Consider the following 24,044-nt stretch of genomic DNA (forward strand, 5'->3'; position numbering starts at 1 on the left):
TTTTTTAAGATTTATGAAGTATCAAATAATACAACTTTCATATATAAAACCAATATAAATGAAAAAAAAGGAAAGTTTGCACAAATTTTTAGAAACCCTATTAAATTATTATATGTGGCCGAAATAAAAAGAAGTTAGTTGATTGCATGCTGGAGAATAAAGTGCATGAATTGAAAGAGCTGATTTAATAAAATCAGTGGAATTAGAAAAGGAGACAGTAGTACAAGGCAAAGGATGGTCTGAAAGACTTGAAAGTAGAAAAACTCATCCCAAGGCCAAAGTCGTACATTACTAAGCAAACATCCTGATTATTTTATAAATATATAAAGGGAATGGCAAAAAAATAGCAGCAGGAACAAAACCTAACAGGGATACTTAGGTATGTATGATGTATCCTATTCATGAGGTTTTGTTTTGGTATGTTTGTATTAGAGGGGTTGTTCAGTTGGGGATGGGGGTGCCATCGTCGTTGATTTCAAGCTCTTTGATAAGTTCCGCGCAGCCAGGGAGACGGTCCTTCTTGAGAAATCCAAGAGGGTTTGCCTGGCGAACGTTGGAGACGATTCCATTGTTCTTAGTGATGCTGATTCTGGCAGCCTGTAACAGGTGAGCCTCTTTGTCAATCTCGTTGCAATCTGATCTTGGGCTCTTCAGAAGGGTCACCTCGCAAGTGTCTTCCTCGTGGTCTCCGTCCACCTCCGTTCTGTAAGTTCCCAATGCATTTGTAGTTGCTTCTTTGTCGAATGTCACGTTCTTTGCGTTGTCAACTTGTGAGCACATCACCCGCACAGTCGCACCTTCCATGAACTCAGACATCCTCGTCAGGAACTGAAGACGACATGTGTCACAGTAAACCGTGCCCTCTACAAAGAAGCGCTCTTTGGCACAAGCCGAGCTCAGGAAGGATAACAAGCAAAGGGCGGAGGCAAGGATGATGATTGAAGACTTTGTCATTGCGAATACTGTTTGTTGGTTTAGATGAGAATTATATGGAGATGTTGATGATAGAAGAAGAAGAGACTATTGCGTTTTATACCTGTGTGGTGAGTTTAACGTGAGATTGTCATTCACCCTATATTTATTCATGGTTGAAAAGTTGTTTTGATCCTGCTTTTGCTCCTTTTTTTTCTTGAATAAAACTTGCATCAAGTAAGGATTAAATTCTTGGTATTGGAAATTACATATTGATTAAAATGACTAAAATGGTAAATAAAAAAGCCTATATATTTTTTAAGATTTTAAGTTAAATTATATGTATGTACATATACTAGCTAATATTATGTGAATTACTGAAATTTCTAATTTGAATTTGTTACCATTTAAATTGAATTCCATTTTCATTTAAGTATTAAAATAAATAGTAAAACTACCAGTATTGTCAGTTTCTTTTCCTTCACACGTATGTTGGTCCCATAGTAAAAGGTAGAGTAAGTTGAGAAAAAATGATGATATTGTCTGTTCCTTACAAAGTTTTGGATACAGTCATCTTCACTGCAAGCAAGCTAGAAGAATATTTTGCAGATTGACACTTTTTATTTTAAAAAAGTTAAGTATCATCTTGTCTATGCGACCATGGACAATGGATTCAGTTGTAAATCTGTTAACAGTCAAGTAATATTTGATTTATTAATCCAATTTAAATTGTGAGATAAACTTTATCCGCAAAATGCATGAAAGTTTCTACTAGTTAAAACAAATGTTTATGAAAAATGTTATTATTTGAACTATATATAAAAAGCACCAGTGGTCTAGTGGTAGAATAGTACCCTGCCACGGTACAGACCCGGGTTCGATTCCCGGCTGGTGCATTTTTTCATTTTTATAATACAAGGAACAAAGAACCCGTGAATCATTACCATTCCATTAGGCAAACACACATTTGAATGAATTGTTTTTAGTAGCACAATTACCTTTTTTATTTTTCTAGATATTGTATTCCATATTTATATGTATAGTATAATTTTTATTTTAGGTTAGAATTCGGATTTTGAAAAACTGAATTTTTTTTTTCTAAATTTTCGTTTATTCTGTAGAATAAAAAAGTAAAAAGAAATTATATGTACAACTAAATTTTTTAATTAAAATTTGTGTAGTATTAAATTGTATTTTTAAAAAGACTTATATGTTTATTAAATTAAAAAAAAACAAAAAGATTTAAGTGTAAGTTAATGTAGCAATTGTTGATTCATAGTTTTATTTAAAATTTGCAAAATTAAATTTAATGTATAGGTTACTAAAACTTATAATTTAAAAACAAATGTGCAATTGATTTAGTGAAAATTTATTGTTGAAGAAAAAAAATATTCAATTAGAATTATATTTTAAATAAACATTTTTTTCTTCTATTTTTCTTTTTATAATTTTTTTAATTATATCTAAATATATTTTTCTTTTAAAATTACACCTAAATGTATTTTTATTTGTTTTTAAATTATTAAACAATAAGATATGGATAAAATATTATATTCATATTTTTTTAAATAATAAAAGTTGAAAATGTAAAATTTTATGGTTTAATAATTAAATTGTTAATAATTTAATTGTATTACTTTCTATAAATTATATGAAACATTGTTGTGTACAAAAAGATGAGTTATTTAGTTAAAGTGAAAAAACTATTTGAATATTAAAGTATTTCTATGAAATTTTGTTATTAAGTTATTTAGAGAAGCGTAATTAAATTAAAAAAGTAAAAGTGAATATATATTTTATTGACTGGATGAAAAATAAAATAAAGGTTGAATAAAGTTAATGGTGGGATTTGGAGTTACTAATATTAAGATTATGAAGACAAAATTTCTTGTAATACTGAACTTTGATCTATGACTATTTTTTATGGTGTCTTCCTTCCGTCTATTTGAGTCTTGATTCTAGATTATTTGGATTATCCTTTAAGTTTCTTCTTGTGGTAAATGTGGTTAAATTGTGAGCTTTGGTACGGTGACTAATATTTTTCATATTTTAGATTATCAAACATCTAACTTTTAGTGGGAACCATGTTGAAGTCATGATCAACATGGTTGCAAGCTCTTAAGACAGATGAACACGATAAATTAATTTTTTAAACTTTCAACAATCACACCAGCGTTCATCTAATGTGACAACAACTTTTTCCAAATGACGTATTGGGTTTACCATCTCCTCTATTTTAAATCTTATTGTATTTATTTCAAATTATTTTTTATTTTCATCTCTATTGTTTAATAATGAAAATAAAAATTTATTTAAAATATATAATGTAACAAAATTCAAAATATAAATAAATATTTTCTCATTACAAAAACATATAATTTCTTTTTCTCCTTTATTTTAATAAAATTCACAAAAAATAAAAAAAAATCTGTTTAGAATTCGGTTCTCAAAAAGCAAATTTCTATTGATACTTCGACCACGATAAATCATATTAAAGGTTGGAATTTGACTATTCAAAAATCGAATTGTAACCTAAAATACAGAATATGCTATGCAAGAAAATACGAAGAACAATATGTTATTTAAGGAAATAAAAAAAGATAAGTGTGTTTACTCAGAAAAAAAAAACCACTTTAAACACGTATAAACAAGTTTAAACTAACAGTACCGTACAAGAACCTTCGGGAATTGGACTTGATTGGGTTTTACGATTTAAAAGTCCAAAAAAAAAATACATGCTAATGTGAATAACGAAAGTTTTCAATTTAAGAGTTAATAATAATAATTAAAAAGAATTATGCTTCTAAATGTGTCAAAACTAATATAATTTGTTCTTCTAGTTTATTCTTAAAATATGAAGTTTAAATTTAGTATGTGTTTCTGCAAATATTTCCGGGACCGAGAGACTGACCTGCTGACGTGTCTTGATCGCTTGCTTTCAAACTCCTGCTATTGGCCAATCGATATTGGCACTGACCGATCGGTCTCCTTCTTGATGAGGAAGGATGTACTTGCAAAAGGCACTCCGACGCTCAAGTTAGGCGTGTAGTTGAAGAGTGTTTACTTTTAATGAGACAATCAGTACTTGATTGACATTGTTTGAATATTTGGAGAGTAGGGGAGAGTGTATAATGCTTAAGTTATGGCCCTGACTTTTTATTTATAATTTATCTCATGAATCTGAACTGATAAAAGCCAAAAATATAAACAAAATAAGATATAAAGAGATTACCTAAAAATCCTGTTTACCAATATCTTCAACCAAATATTTCTGGATTTGGTTTATCAAATATTTTTAACTAGATATCTTGAATTATTTTATTATTCACTGGATCATTGGCCCAACAACAACTTAAGTGTTGGCCCAATTACCATTTGAAGTGGCTTATTAGCATTGTAGGCCCAATTACGACCCAAACCATTTGACCATACTGACCTAATGGCGGTCAGACCGATCGACCATTTTCAATTACCGTTCGGTCAATATTTCATACGATACAGTATGTAATTGCATTAGGCTGGATGATGATTCGTTGACAGTTCCATCAGTTAGGAATATATAGTGAATCGATCGGTTGGGTAGCATGAATTGAGCTATCAATTTTAAACAAGAATTAAGATTAATGATGATTAACTTAACCTAAAACACGATCATTATCAATTGGACTGTAATTAAGCTAACACTAATCTGAAGTTTATCGTAAAATATATAAATCATGTTTGAAGTATTGAGGTGGTTATATTCAATATGCATTTATTGCTTGACTGGTTAATCTTTGTTGACTTTAGCATCAAAGTAAGATTTATAATAATTAACTTAAGTTAAAGCATGATAATATTCAGTTGGATTATAATTAAACTAACACTAATTCCAAGTCTATCATCAAATATACAAATACATGTTTGAGGTATTGTGGTAGTTATATTCAATGAGCACTTATTGCTTGAGTGCTTAATCTTTATTGATTTTAGTAACGAAGTAACTTCTAGACAAAGTTAATGACAAACATCAACCTACACAAAAAATTAGACAAACTAAAATTTGAAAAACGGTTGACCTCAACCCACCCGAAACATGAAATTGAAACATGATGATATTATATTTTTTCTATTATATTATGTTATATCTAAGAAAAATATATGTGGAAATTCATGAGTTATATTTGATAAATATGTAATTATAAGTATGATATTTAAGAAAATTTATTATATATAGTTGTTGACTTATTTATTTATCTTTAAGCAAGAAAATTGAGTCAATTGTAGTATCGAAGAAGGATTCAGAGGAACTTATTCAAAATTTCAACCATTATTGTAAATGACGCATTTAACTACACATTATAGCCTACGATCATAAAAAAATACAACATATAAAAATATATGTAAAAATATAATGATATTTTTGAAATTTTTAACAAAATATAAGATAACATTTTAAATAGAGTCATAATCTATACCCTCTTGAATAGAGTTAATTTAACATTTTTTACTTGTCCTGCACCTATCACATTTTTGTCTCCTATTACTCTGCAGTAGTTTTTTTTCAGATGTTTTAATTTCTCATCATATTTTCTTTAATCCAAACAATCCTACATTCATTTCTTTTCCTCAGAAATCCACTTCCTCATATTCGTCTTCGAATCAAAATACAACCATCCAGTAATTAGAGTGTTGGACGCCTTAAATGAAATCTTAGTTTCTTGAATAAAAAAATTAAAAAAAGGCAACTCATTAAAAATTATTACAGTTCAATTAAAAATAAAATGAGACTAATTAAAAGTAAATGATAAGGTACAGATGAGTTGAGGTTTACTTCTATTTTAAAATTTTACTCTACTAAATATTTTGTAAGATTTACAAAGTATCAGATAATATTCAACTTACATAAAACCAATATAAATGAAAAAAAAAGCATGTTTGCACAAAGTTTTAGAAACCCTATTAAATATGTAGCTGAAATAAAAAGAAGTTGGTTGATATAATAAAATGAGTTGAATTAGGAAATGAGAGGTATAAGGCAAAGGATGGTCTGAGAGACTTGCAAAGTAGAAAAACTCATCCCAAGGCCAAAGTCATACATTACTAAGCAAATATCCTGATTATTAAATAAATATATAAAGGGAATGAAAAAAACGAGCAGCAGGAACAAAACCTAACAGGGATACCTAGGTATGTGTGATGTATATCCTACGCATGAGGTTTTGTTTTGGTGTGTTTGGATTAGAGGGGTTGTTCAGTTGGGGATGGGAGAGCCATCTTCGTTGATTCCAAGCTCTTTGATAAGTTCCGAGCAGCCAGGGAGAGGGCGCTTTATGAGGAATCCAAGAGGGTTGGCCTGGCGAATGTTGGAGACGATTCCATTGTTCTTAGTGATGCTGATTCTGGCAGCCTGTAACAGGTGAGCCTCTCTGTCAATCTCGTCGCAATATGATCTTGGGCTCTTCACAAGGGTAACCTCGCAAATATCTTCCTCGTGTTCTCCATCGACCTCCATTTTGTAAGCTCCCAATGCATTTGTAGTTGTTTCTTTGTTGAATGTCACGTTGTTTGCGTTGTCAACTTGTGAACACATCACCCGCACAGTCGCACCTTCCATGAACTCAGACATTCTCGTCAGAAACTGAAGACGACATGTGTCACAGTAAACAGTGCCCTCTACAAAGAAGCGGTCACTGGCACAAACCGAGTTCAAGAAGGATAACAAGCATAGGACGGAGGCAAAGATGATGATTGAAGACTTTGCCATTGCGAATACTGTTTATTGTTTTAGATGACAATTATATGAAGATGAAGATGAGGATGTTGAAGAGACTATTGCGTTTTATACCTGTGGGGTGAGTTTAACGTGAGATTCTCATTCATCCTATATTTATTTATGGTTGAAACTTGTTTTGATCCGGCTTTTGCTCCTTCTTTTTCTTGAATAAAACTTGCATCTGTAACTCTTACACCTAAATATCTGGTATTAGAAATTACATATTGATTAAAATGACTAAAATAATAAATAAATAAATAAAAACCTATATATTTTTTAAGATTTTAAGTTAAATATGTATACATATACTAATATTATGTGAATTACTGAAATTTCTAATTTGAATTTGTTATCATTTAAATTGAATTCCATTTTCATTCAAGGATCAAAATAAGTAGTAAAATTACCAAGTGCACAAATATTTTTTATAAAAATTATTTTAAAGTTTATTAATATTTTTATTTCAACAATTACAAATTATTTTATAATTTAATAAAGTTTTTGAAAAAAAATTTAAAAACATGCATTTTCACGAGTTAGTATAGAATGATTTATTTTTGTAATTGTTTGTACGTATTTTACTGTCAATTTTATTTTTATTAATATAAATTAATTTTATTCTTTTATCTTTCTGATTTTATAATTTTTTTAAAATTTAATAATTATCTTAAAAAATAGTTAGTATAAAATAATTATATTTTTATAAATTTAATAAAAATTATTTTTTATTTTTTATTTTTTATTATCATATGATAACCACAGACACGTACATATTTTCTTATTAGTATTAATAAAAAGAGTTATTAAATAATTATTTTAAAAAAATTAAAATATAATTTTAACTGAAAAAAATAGTATTGAATTAGTATTCAACTTTTCATATAATGATCTTAATACTTTTTACTTTTATATTTTAGTTAAATATTTCACTTGAATATTTATTAACAAGTTATTATTCATTGTTTGAAAAAATGTTGATTGTCAAAGATATCCTTTTCTAATATTTACACCAACCCTATATATCATAATGTATAAATTGTGCAATAAAATTTTTGAAAGTAAATTGTGTACAACAATAATATTTTATATGGTATTTATGTATTAGTAATTAATATTTGTCCGTGTGAATGAAATTTATTCTGAAAAAAATTATGAAAAACTATAAAATAAGATAATGTCTAATAGAATCAAATTTTGAGTCCGAAGATTGATTAAAGTATTAATACACTACAAAACATGCTTAAAGATAATACGTTAAATAAATGTAAGAAAAATAACACTATGAAAAAATAAAAATATTTTTTTATGGATTAGACAAAAATTAACCTTACTCTTAAGTATTCTTATCCAAAATGAGAAATTAATGTTATGCAATTCTTTATAAAAAATTGTTTGTTTGAAAATGTTAATGGTTGTAATTTTTGAAAATTTTTGATTTTTTTTTTGTATTTTTGACATGATTGAGAAAAATGAAAGCAAGTATTAGGCCAAAACAAATGATCACATAAGTACTCATATCTTTAAAATGTAAAAAAAAAATCTTTTTTTCTTATTTTCTAAATGTATTTTTTCCAAATTTTGATTTCTAATAATTTTATATTTATTTTTAGTCTTTATTTAAATTATTTGAAAATGAGTGTACGCGATAGAACATACACAAAAGTAAAAATGTAAATATTTTTTATTTTTTATTTTTTAAAATTATTCATTTAATTTTTTTATATTATTTTACAAAAAAAAAATTAAAATGAGTATGACGTGATTGTAGGATCAAACTAAGACCAAAATAAATGAGAAAAAATATTTTGCTTATGATTTTTGGAACAATATATTTATGAATGGTAGAACTAATGTTTCTAAAAGAAATTATCAAAGTTAAGTGTAAAAGAAAAAGGGATACAATATTAAAACATAATATAATGAAAATTTGAAATGCACAAATGTAAAAAAGAAAAAAAATGTAAGTTTTCCTAACTTTTAAATTCTCATATCTTTATCAAGCTATTTAGTTATTTGTATTACCATACATTTCTCTCTCTTTTTGTTTCTTTTTTACAAAAGGAATAAAAAAGGAGGTGTGATTGTGTGCGTAGTGATGGGAAAAGAAAAAAGATAAGTGTACAGAATCTCCTTGTGTATATATGTATATCTCTTTTTCCTATGATATATGTATTTATATACACACATTATAATGCAATGTTAATTTTAGTCTGAATGAAATTTGTCACACTGCAAAACATGCCTAAAGATAGTACTTTAAATAAATGTAAGAAAAATAACACTATGAAAAAATAAAAATATTTTTTTATGGATCAGACAAAAATTAACCTTACACTTAACTATTCTTATTCAAAATGAGAAATCAATGTTATGCAATTCTTTATAAAGGATTGTTTGTTTGAAAATGTTAATGGTTGTAATTTTTGAAAATTTTGGCTTTTTTTTTTTGTATTTTTGACATGATTGAGAAAAATAAAGTAGCAAGTATTAGGCCAAAGCAGATGGTCACATAAGTACTTATATCTTTAAAATGTAAAAAAAAAAAAACATTATTTCTTATTTTTTGAATGACTTTTTTTCAAAATTTTGATTTCTAATAGTTTTATATTTATTTTTAGTCTTTATTTAAATTATTTGATAATGAGTGTAAACGATCGAACAAACACAAAAATAAAAAAGTAAATATTTTTTATTTTTTCAAATTATTCATTTAATTTTTTTATATTTTTTTACAAAAAAAAAATTTAAAATGAGTGTGAGGTGATGCTAGGATCAAACTAATACCAAAATAAATGAGAAAAAAATATTTTGTTTATGATTTTTAGAACAATATATTTGTGAATGGTAGAACTAATGCCTCTAAAAGAAATTATCAAAGTTAAGTGTAAAAAAAAACGGTTACAATATTAAAACATAATATAATGAAAATTTAAATGCATAAATGTAAAGAAAAAAAATGTAAGTTTTCCTAACTTTTAAATTCTCATATCTTTATCAAGTTTTTTCATTCTTTGCATTACCATACCTTTCTCTCTCTTTTTTCTTGTCTCTTGTATAAGTTATTTTTGTTTCTTTTTTTCAAAAGAGGTAAAAAAGGAGGTGTGATCGTGTGAGTGGTGATGAGAAAAGAAAAAGATAAGTGTATAAAATCTCCTTGTGTCTATATGTATATCTCTTTTTTATATGATACATTGTGTATTTATACACACATTATAATGCAATGTTAATCCTAGTGTTAATGAAATTTGTCATACAACATGCATTGAACTCCTTTAGTCTTAGGTAGAAGACTGTAAATGAATATGCTCATCACCATGACAAAACATGCAAAGAAAATGAACAATCTAAACTTCATGTGACAAATTCTGGTGAAAATTTGGACAATGACAAAGGTAAATATCATGTTTACTGAGACATTGATACTTGTGCAGCCGAATGCACTTCAAGTGGGAAAATCTCACTTGGAACCAACCATCCTAGAGAATTGTAATATGAAATTAATGCCATGTACAAACATTCACACACAACCACCATAGTATACTACTTTGACAACATTCCTGGTTTCCATCAAGTTTAATAATCTTTTTCAAACCAAATTAAAACAAAAAATTAATCACCTTATACTAGTAAAAAAACCTTCAAAGAGTGTTATAAAAAGATGTTACCTGACAAATAAACATCTATATTCCTCTTTTCAAGAAAAAAGTTTGTTCCCAAACTTGTCAACCGTGAATATGGAGACAAGAGTTGCAATTGTGTTGCAACCCCTAATATTCATGACATACGTGAGTGAAACAATAAATCCAAAGACGATGTTTTTATAAAAACTGTAAGACCCATGAAAAATATTTACCTTAATAGTAATAATTTCATTACTAGTAATAATAAATTTCTTTGTGAATGGAAAATATAATAAGTTTATAAAATGTGGAAAAATTAATAAGAAATTTTGGTAGCTTCATTTGTAGGACTCATGAAAATTTTTTATAATAGTAAATTTTAGCATTTTATTAGTAATAATAATTTTAATGGATAGAAAAATGAAAATTTTGGATATAAAATTATAGTAATTTAGAAGGAGAGGTTCAAATTTTGATAACTTATTTAGGAAATTTTTTAAGAAAATTGAATAGTAAAAAGTGAATAGTAAATAGTAAAAAGTGAATAGTGAATAGTAAAAACAAAAGTGAAAAAAAAAGAGATAAGAATTTCTTAGCATGGAAGGAATTAAGATCAGATTTGAAGACATTATTAAGGAATCCATTATGAATCCATTAAGTAAAGTAGTGATTAAGAAATTAATATAATAAAATAATATTAAAATAATATTAAAAAAATTAATGAATAGTAAATTTTTTTACCTATAAATAGCCATGGGAGGGAAGGGCATTTTGCACCAAGAGAAGAGGAATCAAGTGAGAGCTTGAGAAATAGAGAAGAAAGAGTTAGGAAGAAATTTTTAGTTGTAGAAAGAGTAGAGGTTCTGAAGAGTTTTCGGGGAACAACTTCTAGTAGGAAAATAATTCTAGAGAAGAGGTAAGGGGAGCTAACCTTTCTATGCTTTTATAATATGATTTAGTATTGTTTTTATTACTATTCATGTCTTGAAATTCTGTGTGAATAGTGTTAATGCTTACTATATATCTATCTATGTGGAATTTCAGTGTTAATTGTAACACCCTAATAATTTAAAGGGTATTACTAACAGTAGAGACTAAATTAATTTGATATCTTCTATAAACAATCAAACTTTATTTCAATTCTTCTAAAGTACAATACCAAACTTACAAACTTCAAACAATATAGTCTTCACCACTTAACATAAATTCGAAATTTCAACTTATAAGTTTTACACAACATAATTTTTCCAATACAAATTTATTCTTTTTACAAAACATCCCTGAAAGTTTTTCCCCGCATCTCTCTCATCTCTAAGCTTTTTCAACCGCATCTGCAACATCATCTATTCACATATAACATGAGTTATATGATCATAGCACAAACAAATAAGGGTAAGCCAACCATATCATATAAATCATTAAACTTGTAATAAAAATATTTCAATCATGTATTTCTGCAATTTATAAAATATCATTATCCCGATGTCATTAATTCATCATTATCAAAATCATCTTCCTCATTTTCATAAACCTTACAAGTGTACTATGCTTACTCACGAAGCCTTATGGTCAGACCGCTCCCTGCTTCCTTAAGTCTCACCTGTATACTATGTCTTACTTTCTGAAGCCTTATGGTCAGACCTCTCTCTGCCTGCTTCTATAAAACTTATGAACCATATATTCATGTCAAAGCCTTATGGTCAGACCACTTTCTGCCTACTCTCATAAATCTCAGGTGTTACTTTGCTCATATCAAGCTCTCATGGTATAAACCGAACATACTACTCCTCATAGTAAACATCATTTCATAAGCAATGATTTCTTATATCCACTCCAACATTTCATCAAATCAACATTTCATACCCTCTTATCCACTCCAACATTTCATCAAATCAACAATTCATAACCTCTTATCCACATAACTCAATCATGTTCATTCTCTAATCATAATTTGACGATAACCTATTTTAGTGTCAATAAATTAAATATATTGCTAGATATCATACTTCATATTATAAACTCATTTTGACCATAACGAGTATAACTCAACATATTTTCACCAATCAAAGATCATAGATCAGCCAAAACACTTCAACATATCTTAGCAACTATATATTAAAGTCTGAGCTCAATGTAACGATAAATGAATTATATATGAAGTTTTTACCATGGTAACTTTATGCATCTACATTCAACTTGTTTTATTTTATTTTCATCCTAGTAGAGATCTTTCTTTACCCCAATTGGTCACCGGAGAGGACCCAGATGTCTGAACGCATCAAACTCACCTTCGACGCCAACACATATGACTAGTCACAACTGACTGGACCAGGCCAAGGCTGCTCTATGATCAGGGATGTGCCAACTCAGGTTTTTAAGGTTCCTCTATCCTACCAACAAAGAGAGGCCCTCAATAATTAACAATTTATTTATTTAAATTATCTACCTTGTTCTCTTATGCTCTAAATCTAAAATGCCTAATTTTAATATTTTTACTTCCTCTCACAACAACCTCAAATAGTATCTTTACATTTATTTAATACCCATATACAAGCTATTATAGAACCCTTACTCCAAACCTTCCAACAAGATCAATTTCAGCCAAGAAACTCATTCATAATAGAATTCATACAAGATAATTATAAACAATTAACAATAATAAAATATTACTATAAATGGTCATAGAAGAATACAATATTTGACAATCATAAAAATAATCTTAATATAAAAATTCATGGGGAAACAAGAAGTTGAATCTGGCAGAGCCGGTTAGACAACTTCTAATCCATCCAAAAATACAATATAATTAAATAACAAGAACAATACATGTCTGGGGAAATAAGAAGTTGAATCTGGCAGAGCCGGTTAGACAACTTCTAATCCTTCTAAAAATGCAATAAAATAAATAAGTAAAGCAATAAATAGTTTGGGGAAACAAGAAGTTGAATCTGGCAGAGCCGGTTAGACAACTTCTAATCCTTCCAAAAATGCAATAAAATAAATAAGTAAAGCAATAAAAAGTTTGGGGAAACAAGAAATTGAATCTGGCAGAGCCGGTTAGACAATTTCTAATCCTTCCAAAATACAATAAAAATAAATAAGGAAAACAATAAAATGTTTGGGGAAACAAGAAATTGAATCTGGCAGAGCCGGTTAGACAATTTCTAATCCTTCCAAAATACAAAAATAAACAACTAATAACATACAAATGGCATAACATAATCAACATCACATTTTACAACTATCACACTTGGATATCAACACAAAAGCATACTCTCATTTAAAATTTAAGATCATACAGAAACAAAATACTCCATATTCAAGATTTAAGATCAGACAAAAGCAAAATATAGCATATTCAAGACTCAAGATAATACAAAAGGAAATACTCAAAGTTAGCTCCCCTTACTTCTATTACAGACTTAATCCCTTCGCTCTCTGAAAACTTCTAGAATATCCCCTTTGCAAATTTGAAATTCTTCCAACTCTCTTCTCTCAAAAATTTTCTAAGTTCTTTGGTGTAAATTTTCAGCCTCCCCCCCCTTGGCTATTTATAGCAAAAAAATTTACTATTCATTTTAACTATTCATTTTTTTATTCATTTTACTATTACAAAAATAATTTTTTATTTGCAATTTGATAAATTCTGATCTCAAAGCTACGTGGAACACTTATCCTTTCCAAAAATATATATATATTTTTTTTTACTATTCACTTTTTACTATTCACAATTTACTATTCACTTTTTTTTTATCTAGTATCTAACTTACAAATATTTTCAAGGATCTTACATTAATATTATATGTTGTTGTTTTGAATCTGTAAATAAGAAATTTGTTAAAAACTAGTTGAGGAACACTTTGACTAAGGAAAGACTTGGTACTTAAGTTGTCCATTGTGACGCACCTCTCTTTCCTGGAAGTCTACTCGACAAGTTTTTAACTTAAATCCTATTGAACAGATTATGTACTGTTAATTTATTTTGTGATATATTTAGTTTGTATGATTTCTAAAATGATTGGATTTTATTGCATTTGAATTATGGATCTGAACATGGTTGTGAACTATAATGATGTATGTGAGTATGAATTGGACATCTCAGGGAGAGATGACTGGAAGTGATTGTGTGGGGTGTTGTTGTCGTTCTGTATAACTGTAGTGAACTTTGGACGCGGTCTGTCTATCCCTACACTCAAAGCATTGTTCATGCTCACATAGAGAAGAACAGTGTGAGTGGTGAGAGTAGAGGGAGGTCCTCGTTTATAGTCTTTAATGACAGAGATAGGCAGGTTGGGGATTTACCTTGCTAGTGTTGGAGAGTGCCAGCAGAACTATGCAAGTGCAAATACGACTGTTAGTTCGACAGTTATACAAATCCGGATGAGTCATGTGAGGGTGTGAGTTGTGGTTTAATGAGTATGCTTTAAGTGTTCTTTCATATGTACTATGTATGATGACATGAATTAACTGTACTATATGTATAACATGCTTTTTATATCTAACTCACCCTTGCATTGTTTGTTGTGTGCTGTTTGGGTATGTGCGATGATCGTATAATTCGTTATACGGGAGCAGATGAAGGAATGTCGCCTCAAACAGTGCCAAGGAAAGGGAGGAGTAGAAGAACTATAATTAGAACCTTTTTACATGTATAGACTTATATCAACTAGGAAATTTTAAAGGGTGAGATTACGGGATGTTACCGTAAATGTAATGTTACATTAATGTGAGAAGTTGGGATGTTACAAAAACAAGAGCATAAAACACTATTACATTCATGTCAATAAGTTGTTGAAAGAAGGGATGGATATGAAAAATGTGAGTTGATGTTTGTCTATATTGTCTTTTAATAAAAAAAATCTAAAAGTGTTTAATTGTTTTAGAGGATTCACCCGCTGCTACAAGATCCTCAAACTTCTGCTCCACATTCATAGTTCACTAGTGCAAAAAAGACCTTTAACGTCACCCTTTAGACGTGTGACCTTTGAATATCCAACGTAAAAAATGACCGGTGACATTTTTCGTAAATAAAACAACTATTTAGATGCCAAAACTAAACTTTAGACGTTTGTTAATTGGGGGAACCGACGTCTAAACCCTAAACCCAGAAATTTAAAAAGCCACTTTTTGACTCCATTTAGACGTCTGATCTTGCCACTACGACTTCTGAAGCACTTTAGACGTCTGTTAATTGGGGGAACCGACGTCTAAACCCTAAATCCAGAAATTTAAAACACCATGAACGCGAGACAGCCGTTACGCGCACTCATTGTTCATCATCTTCGTCGCGTTTTCTCTCTATGGGTTACGCTTTTCAGGTTCGTTTTCTCACTTTTGCACCGTTTTAAATTAATTTTACTCCGATTACATCACTCTTTGATGTATTATCTTTCATTTGAACCGATTAAAATGCGTTTTCGTTGGGTTTTGGTGCAGTTATTCTTGTGTCTTCAGGCGGCGTTCTATGGCGGCGATTTCTTGCATTTTGTACTCCTCCAATTCCCTCCACTACGATTTAAAACCATCCAATAAAAAAAATGTACAATACATTCTCTTCAACTAAAATACATTCTCTTCAACTAAAAGAGAACTTTGACGAAAATTGTAAACTGAAGAAAGAGAAAGATGAGAAATTCGAAAAAGAGAAAGAACAAAAGAAGAGAAAAAGTAAGAGTGTGGGGGTGGGGTATGGTGTGCTGCTGAGTGAATAAGAAAGTAAAAAATTAGAATTTTAAGAAAAAATATAAAAAAAGTAAAGGGTAAAATAAATAAGGATATTTTTGAAATAAAAAAGAAATTAGAAAGATGTAGAAAGCTGTGTCTGGTGATCGAGAGAGTAGCACTCTACGCTGATTTAGGTTGCTGAATTGGGCCAAAGTTAATGAAACGTAGCGTTTCATTCTGAGTTGCAATTGACTTCCTTTTGAAATCTTTTGTCTCGCACATCATTTTGCAAAAGAAAAGAACCCTCGAGCCAGACTTTTAACGAAGAGAGCGAGAGAGATGAAGAGAGGAGCATGAACCCTGATCGGAGACTGCATGTATGAAGGAGCCTGAATCGGCATAGAGAGAACAATATAATCGGAGGGTCCAAAGGTGTGGAGCGCGAAAAGAGAGACCGTTTGAAGTAAAGCAACATATGCATGAATAAGCGCTATTTGGGTAAAACTAAATATACGTAAATATATATAAAATAATAAATTATTTCATTCCCAAAACACAGCACCAGTGGTCTAGTGGTAGAATAGTACCCTGCCACGGTACAGACCCGGGTTCGATTCCCGGCTGGTGCATTGGGTTTTTTCGTAATTTTTTTTTTATAATGCAACGATTGTTCTTTTGACTGATAAAGACAAAAAGGTTTGAAAAAATGAATTGTCATCATCCGACAAGTTTTACTGTTTCACTTGCATTCAGCACAAACCATCGAAGAGGTTCTTCCACGTTTGAAGAAATTGTAATTATTTCCTGTGCACATAGTAAGTTGTCTGCAGCCAAATTAATGAAAAGAAATTTGGTGAATTGGTTGAAGAACCCGTGATCACTTCACCATTGCATTGGGCAAAAATAACAGTAGTGTACAAGAACCTTCGTGAATTGGGCACATGATATTAGAGCAACGAAAGTCTTATAAAAGAATTAAAACAAGTTCAATCAAGTAAGTATTAAAATTTTAAAGTCTTATAAAATAATAGTACATGTTAATGTGGAAAACGAAAGTTTTCAATTTAAGAGCTAATAATCATAATAATTATAATGTAAAAAGCATTATGCCTCCTAGCCGTGCCAAAATTAATATATTTTGTACTTGTGGGTCTTTTACACTTTTTGTCTTTGTGAGTGTGAAGAGGCATCATTGGATAAAATTGCAACAATGACCATAAATTTATATAATCGACCTATAAAATTCTCTATCATCCCTTCTTTGGTGGCACTGCACTTGTGAAGCTTGTGCTAAACCTCCCACTTTCTATATTAATCACATTTCATTAGTGGGGCGCCCATTTTGACTCTCAAATTCCACACGTGTGAGGACAAATCCAAAATGCTATCCTCAACTTGAGTCCCACGTGTGATGACTGATGACAAAATCCCTGTTCGGAGTTTGCCATGATATCACTCATGTGGTCTCATAGCCACATATTTATAATCCGTGAAGCTCTATCCATGGATCTAACTTCTGGTGTTGGTGAGTTGCATTAACCAATAAGGATCGGCCGAATAAATTAGCTCAGAAAAGGAATTTAACACATCAGCACTCTGTTTTTGAGCTAGAAAAGAGAACAAAGATTCACATGTGTCAACAGTTTAAAAATATTGGGTTAAAGAATAATGTAGCCACATATTTATACTCGTGATCCTTTTTAGGGTATTGTACTTTTCATCCTTAATTGAACTTTATACTATTTCTATGATGATATTTCTTATTCTATACTGCAAAAATACACCCCTACAGTTTATCACTGATATTTCTAAAAGTATACCAAAACCTATGCAGCCATCTTTGAAGTAAGTTCTTATTAACAGTTCCAATTAACCTCTTGTTGAATATCATTAAGACGTCTATCCATTCCAATATTTTAATCAAAAGAAAAAAAATATTACCAAATATCTTATAATGTAGCAATTACAAATAATATTAAACTATTTTTGAAAGAATCTTAATAGTAAAAGCTTGGATAAAACTGTCAACTATTTTTCATTATTGGGTGATTTCGAATGCACTTTTTTACTTATACTAGAGAGTTTTACTTCTTGAGATTACGCCAAGTTCAGTCTCAACTAATAATCAAAGAGTTTCCTTTAAGTAATGAAAATTAAGTTATAATAAAAAAAACTGTATAAATATACAAGATTGAAAATTAAATTCTCATTAACCTATTTAAATATATAATTATTTTATCAAATATATCGGCTTTATTAAAAATTAAAGTGGGTATAATTTATTTAATAGAATCGCATCCATTTGACCCACTAATACTTATGCTACTAATTTCTCTTATTTTAAAATCTCTACTATACATATCATAAAAAAAACTAATAATACAATATTGTTTTTTATCTTTGTCGTTTTGTGAATTACTGCATCCAATTATTAACAAAAATAGTACTAAACATAGTGTTAGTTTTAATCTCTACTGGGTCACGGGTAGAAAGAGATGATTCTGAAGAGAAGAAAATCCTCAACCTTTACAATCTGACTCTTCATAGTCCGGTTTAAATAAAAAGAAATAATAATTTGAAACAAACAAAATTTTTATATTTATTTGATATTATTTTTTAAATAAAAAAATACAAAAAGTTATTCTTTTATAATCATTTTATTTTTATATTATGTGTTAAATAAATATAAAAGAGTGTCAGTCTATTATTATACTCTTAAATCAAATAATATTAAAAATAGATTAAAGTGTGACACGTTTGTGTTCCTCTCGTACTAGTGTTGTGTTCCATCATTTGGACAATGGTCATTATTGATGAAATATCTCGTCAATTCTTCAATTCAAACACTAGCTTCATTGAGAAATACTATGCAATTATGCATCACCATCTTCGTCACCATACATATACGTCTTCACATGCTCTACAAGCAGACACGTTACATTTTAGATTTTTGTTTAACTTCACAAGAACTTACGTACAATTCCGATCAAAAGATTCCTCTGGGCGCAAAAAATTCTTACTTGAAATTCAACTTTTAAATATCCTCGGGAAACACTGATTTTACGAGTTGAGAACACGAATTTGAATATAAAACTCAAATTTTTATAAGAAAATTACATAACTGAGGGGTTAATGTGATGTTTGAATTTTTAATTTAATATAATCAACTGTGTTAATTTATGATTATATTATTATTTTTATGTGATGTTTGAATTTTAATTGGTGAGTTGATAAGAATTTGACTAAAAACGCTAAAAAACAACTTATGTAATGAATAAAATTGCTATTGGCGCATTTTACCTTGCGTACAAAACACATTTGCGCACAAGCACACAGTAATAACATTAGATTCCGAGCATTTGCATACATTTGGAAATGTAAGCAAATTGTGTCCAAAGAGACATCAATTTACGGTCCGTGGCAGTAAGAAACAAATGATTTTGGTATTACGCTAGTTCTGGGAGTGGCACACATCATATTAGCACTGTCACAAAGCCAAACTCAAAACGAAAATGTGTAACTGGTAATGATGAATGGGGTGCTTCCTTCACACGTGGGAAACTTCAGTGTCTGCAATTCACATATATTGTAGTGGACTCCAACATGGAAATGCCACAGCCATCAAAAGTCTCAAATATATCTCTATCTCCCCACCCAAATAAGCAATACCATGATACCAATGTTTATCACTGTTATAATTTGTGGGTCTAAATTGGTGATGACTTAATTGCAGGCTAATGGTACAACTATATAACATAAACTATATTTATAACTCAAATACCTCATAATGCCGACATCAAACTAAAAGAATAGTATTTTCTCTCTTTTTTTTTTTAACTTGTCAATGAAGATGCTCTTTAATGAATGATTACCCATATCTATCTGGCTATTTCTTGGAGAATTCCACCAGCATAGGTACATATTCTCTCAGCTCAAATCTCTATGATACATCCATGAACTGCATGGTTTTAAATGAATTTTAATAATAAAAAATTAGGGGTTTTATTCAAGTTAATTGTTTTTTGAGGATCATATAATGGAGAAGGGAATCCACAAAATTAATGCATGAACGCTCTTCTTCCTCCACCCTTCATGGAAGGGAAACTTGGGATGATTAATCTCCATGCATGTGAGAATATCACAGGCACCGATCCAGATCAGATTGTGCAGCCAATGAAGGATCACGAAGAGATATATATTAAGTGACATTAATGTTGTCGCGTGTGCACTGCACCCAAATTTTATGGTTCCATGATGGAACAGATATAGGTCTCCCTGATTCTCACATGCAATGGACGTGGGCTTACATCAAAAACCAAAGTCTAAATTTAGTTAGTCGTTGTCTCTTTTAATGAATAAAATGCCAAGTCATATTATGCAGCCTAGCTACTTGGGACCAGTGAACAAAGAGTTCCCATATTTTTCCACCCAACAAGGTCCCCAAAATTGAATTTGACCAAGATAGATCGATGCCATCTCCACTACTTTCTACACTAATTAATTAGGCCGAGATTCTGAAACGCTGCTGAAGAAAGACCCAACTTAGGTGTTAGTGATATTGTACCAAATACTTTCTTTATCCACAAAATATATACACAATGGACTTTTAACTGTACACATTTAACTACAATTAAATTATCAACCACTGCTACTTATGTCAGTATTATTTTAGCACAAATATAGTCACAACTGCGTAAATCATAAAATTAGCATCTTGTCTCTAGTGAAGTTCAGGTACGGAAATCTTTTTCATGAAAGAAATGATGCATAAATTCTATTACTTAATAAATGCATAATTTGAGATCTTATATCATAATATCATAATCCACCATTACATTAAATGGGACAGCACTATTTTCTGCATGTGCTCTGTGCTTCCCCTTTATTTTTAAGTTCGCGGAGCTCTTCTAATACTCTTGTTTACTTTTCTCTCTCTGTCTCAAAGTCAGAAACAGAAACTAAGTTGTACAAGAACCAAACCCCAAACGCGCACTTTTTTCAAACTTCACCATCTTGCTTTGTTTTCTCCTTCCTCTTAAACATGTCAACTCCTTCATCATCTTCTTCTATTTGGGTGTTGTCAAACATAAAGCTTCAGTTCTTTGCCCGCATCAGACGGTTTCTCCAATCCAAAGCAACCAGAAAGCGTTTTGATCCCTCCGATCGGTTTGACGTGGCTAAGGGCAGTGGTGAACACAAGAAGGCTGAAAATATTGAAACAGTACAGGTTATGCAGAAGACTGAAGAGGAGGAGGAGGAAGTTTCTGCGATCATGTTCCAGAGAACTGTCAAGATGCTTCACTTTGGAAGCTGGGCAGAGAAGGAAGTGGCGGCAAAAGAGATTGAAAAGTTAGCCAAGGAAGATGTTAAGGTCAGAAAGTTGATTACAGAACTTGGGGTGGTGCCGGTGTTGGTATCTATGGCGGCGTCGCCAGTGGCTAGCCGCAGGCGAGCCGGGTTGACGGCGTTGGTCCACCTGGCTGATGGAACTTACACGTAAGTTTTGCTACCATATATGTTCTTTCTTTTTATGAATGATTATCACATGAACCAATATGTTTAAAAATGTTTGAGAGTCGTACTTTCTTGTTTGATTTCAAAAGGATTAGAAGTAAACAATTCCACAATATAAAACCTGTGTAATTCAACTTGGTGTGGAACTCTGTGTTTGATTCAACTTTCAAACTATGTTATTGAGTTGGTAAGTTCTTTAGATTTTATTGGTTGAATTGAATTTACATGAGATTAATTCGAAGAGTCTAAATTGTTTGGTGTAGCTGACATAGATATTCATATACTCGGAATACATGTCAATCCAAGTATGATAAAATGAATGACTAAAATGTTAAACAGTTAAAAAATTGTGAGAAGGAATGATAAAGAAATTAGGACACAGGGTTTGTAGCATTGGTTAAGGTCCACTAACTAGAAATCAAGGTGCACGATTTAGAAATAAAATTATTTATCATTTTGTTGTCTCCTCCTTTGCCATATTGTTTGATATGGACAAAAATGCAATCATATCATATAATGAAATTGGTGAGAGTGGAGTTATTGTGAACCGCTCATTTGGACTTTTGGGTGATGAAGACAAGATTGATGTACACAAAGTGGCAATTGGCCTTGGCAGGTTTGGTTCATGACTCCATAGTAACCAAGAACAAATTGTTTTGTACAAAAAGATAAATATATAATTTCAACAAAGGCAGAGACATCATGTGGGTGGGTGTAGCCATTTAGAGTTACATTTATCCTCCAACAGGCTGTAGAAGATGAAAGTTATCAAACTAACTATACTTACTATGAGAAAGAAATTAGTCAACCTGAAGTGTCAACTGAGTTGCTGGGATGTTAGATAAGCTAGAGGGGACAAATGAAGCGACATTTTTGTCCTAAAATTCATAAATTACAGATTATCATAATATATAGGGTGGTTGATCAGATTCCTTTATGATCTTTAAGGTGATTTTATGTTTTCTGTTTGACCATCATTTTCCAGAACAAATATTAACTTAAGATTCTAATTGACTTCGGTACGATATAAATAATGTTTTTAATTTAGTTGGTTTGGCCCTCTTATTCTTTAATACTCAAATTGCAGCAATCCAGTTACAGTTTATGCTGACTTTGAGAAATTATCAAATTTAGAGTAGTAGTATTTGTTTCTGACCTAACTTTGACTGAGTTGAAAAATATTTTTCTTCCTTCAGGAACAAGGCTTTGATAGTTGAGGCAGGAATATTGTCCAAGCTGCCAAATACAATTGACCTTGTAGATGAATCAACAACATGTAAATTGGCAGAGTTGCTTTTGTCACTGTCATCACTAGTAAACACTCAGTTCCCTCTTGCTTCATTAGACTTTATCCCATTACTTAGGCACATTTTTGAGACAGACACATGTTTTGACACGAAACAATCGTGTTTGAGTGCTTTGTATAACCTATCAACTGTATTAGAAAATGCATCCGCTATGGTTTCAAGTGGGTTGGTCCCTATCCTCTTGGAAGCGTCATCGTTAAAAGAAATTTCAGAGAAAGCACTTGCCACTCTAGGGAACTTGTCAGTGACTTTGATGGGGAAGAAAGCAATAGAGAACAGCACAATGGTCCCAGAAACCTTCATTGATATTTTGTCATGGGAAGATAAGCCTAAATGCCAAGAGTTATCGGTATATATTTTAATGATTCTAGCACATCAAAGTTCGTTGCAAAGAAAGAAGATGGCACAGGCAGGGATTGTTCCTGTGCTTCTTGAAGTGGTTTTATTGGGCAGCCCTTTGGCTCAAAAGAGAGCAATGAAACTATTGCAATGGTTTAAGGATGAAAGGCAGACTAAGATGGGGCCACATTCTGGTCCACAAACACCAAGATTTGCAATGGGATCACCTTTAAATCAAAGAGAAGCAAAAGAAGGGAAGAAAATGATGAAGAGTTTGGTGAAACAGAGTCTGCACAGGAATATGCAAATAATAACTCACAGGGCAAATGCTGCAGGGGAGTCGTCTAAATTGAAGTCTTTGATCATCAGCACAAGTTCCAAGAGTTTGCCTTACTAAGGATCATTCTTTTTACACTTTCTTTCCCATAAAAATTCGAAATTGACACAGCTTTAGCAGTTTAGGCTTTCCTGAAATGTGCTATAGTTTGGCACCTGCCATTGATGACATCAGCTTATGGGACGAAAACTTGAAAAACTACAGAACGTGAAAATGTTACCTTGACATTTCGTGTTACAACATTTGTATATGTTGACAGGTATAAACGAAAAGTTTCCAGTGACAAGAAATAGTTAAGTTTTAGAAAGTCAATCTAATATTAAATTTCGCTTCAACGCCGAAACCATTCCCACCAGGTCCGGGTCCCTGTTTACTCTTCGCTTTAAAAAAAAAAAATTAATTGTGTTTTAACTTTTTATAAAAGTGTCTCAATTAAGTTTTTCCTTTTAAAAAATTATTAATTGCATCTCAGGTTGCGTGTTAATAACTGGTTTTTAAATTAGAAATTTTTGTTGACATGCATCACGTTTTTACTATGAGACAAAATACTCTTAGTGGCACATGATAGAGTAATGTCATGTATTAGTGATGAATAT

At 30.5% G+C, this 24,044-nt stretch overlaps 3 protein-coding genes and 2 non-coding genes across 5 annotated transcripts; 3 read left to right on the forward strand and 2 right to left on the reverse strand.

The window, feature by feature from the left end:
• Nucleotides 1-252: 252 nt before the first annotated feature.
• LOC108341676 (olee1-like protein) lies at nucleotides 253-1,137 on the reverse strand. The gene has a single exon (XM_017579329.2). It carries the CDS (start codon nucleotides 952-954, stop codon nucleotides 442-444), a length of 513 nt encoding a protein of 170 aa, XP_017434818.1. The 5' UTR covers nucleotides 955-1,137; the 3' UTR covers nucleotides 253-441.
• A 600-nt stretch (nucleotides 1,138-1,737) lies between these two features.
• On the forward strand, nucleotides 1,738-1,808 carry TRNAG-GCC (transfer RNA glycine (anticodon GCC)). The gene has a single exon. It is a non-coding gene; the product is annotated as a tRNA-Gly (tRNA).
• Nucleotides 1,809-5,885: 4,077 nt separating this feature from the next.
• Nucleotides 5,886-6,686, reverse strand: LOC108341677 (olee1-like protein). The gene has a single exon (XM_017579330.2). It carries the CDS (start codon nucleotides 6,656-6,658, stop codon nucleotides 6,146-6,148), a length of 513 nt encoding a protein of 170 aa, XP_017434819.1. The 5' UTR covers nucleotides 6,659-6,686; the 3' UTR covers nucleotides 5,886-6,145.
• A 9,823-nt stretch (nucleotides 6,687-16,509) lies between these two features.
• On the forward strand, nucleotides 16,510-16,580 carry TRNAG-GCC (transfer RNA glycine (anticodon GCC)). Its single transcript has one exon. It is a non-coding gene; the product is annotated as a tRNA-Gly (tRNA).
• A 4,208-nt stretch (nucleotides 16,581-20,788) lies between these two features.
• LOC108342508 (U-box domain-containing protein 7) lies at nucleotides 20,789-23,543 on the forward strand. Its single transcript, XM_017580294.2, has 2 exons — nucleotides 20,789-21,447; nucleotides 22,662-23,543. Exons 1-2 carry the CDS (start codon nucleotides 20,792-20,794, stop codon nucleotides 23,506-23,508), a joined length of 1,503 nt encoding a protein of 500 aa, XP_017435783.2. The 5' UTR covers nucleotides 20,789-20,791; the 3' UTR covers nucleotides 23,509-23,543.
• The last annotated feature ends 501 nt before the right edge of the window (nucleotides 23,544-24,044 follow it).

Source organism: Vigna angularis, chromosome 6, assembly GCF_016808095.1.
Source record: "Vigna angularis cultivar LongXiaoDou No.4 chromosome 6, ASM1680809v1, whole genome shotgun sequence".
NCBI lineage: Eukaryota > Viridiplantae > Streptophyta > Magnoliopsida > Fabales > Fabaceae > Vigna > Vigna angularis.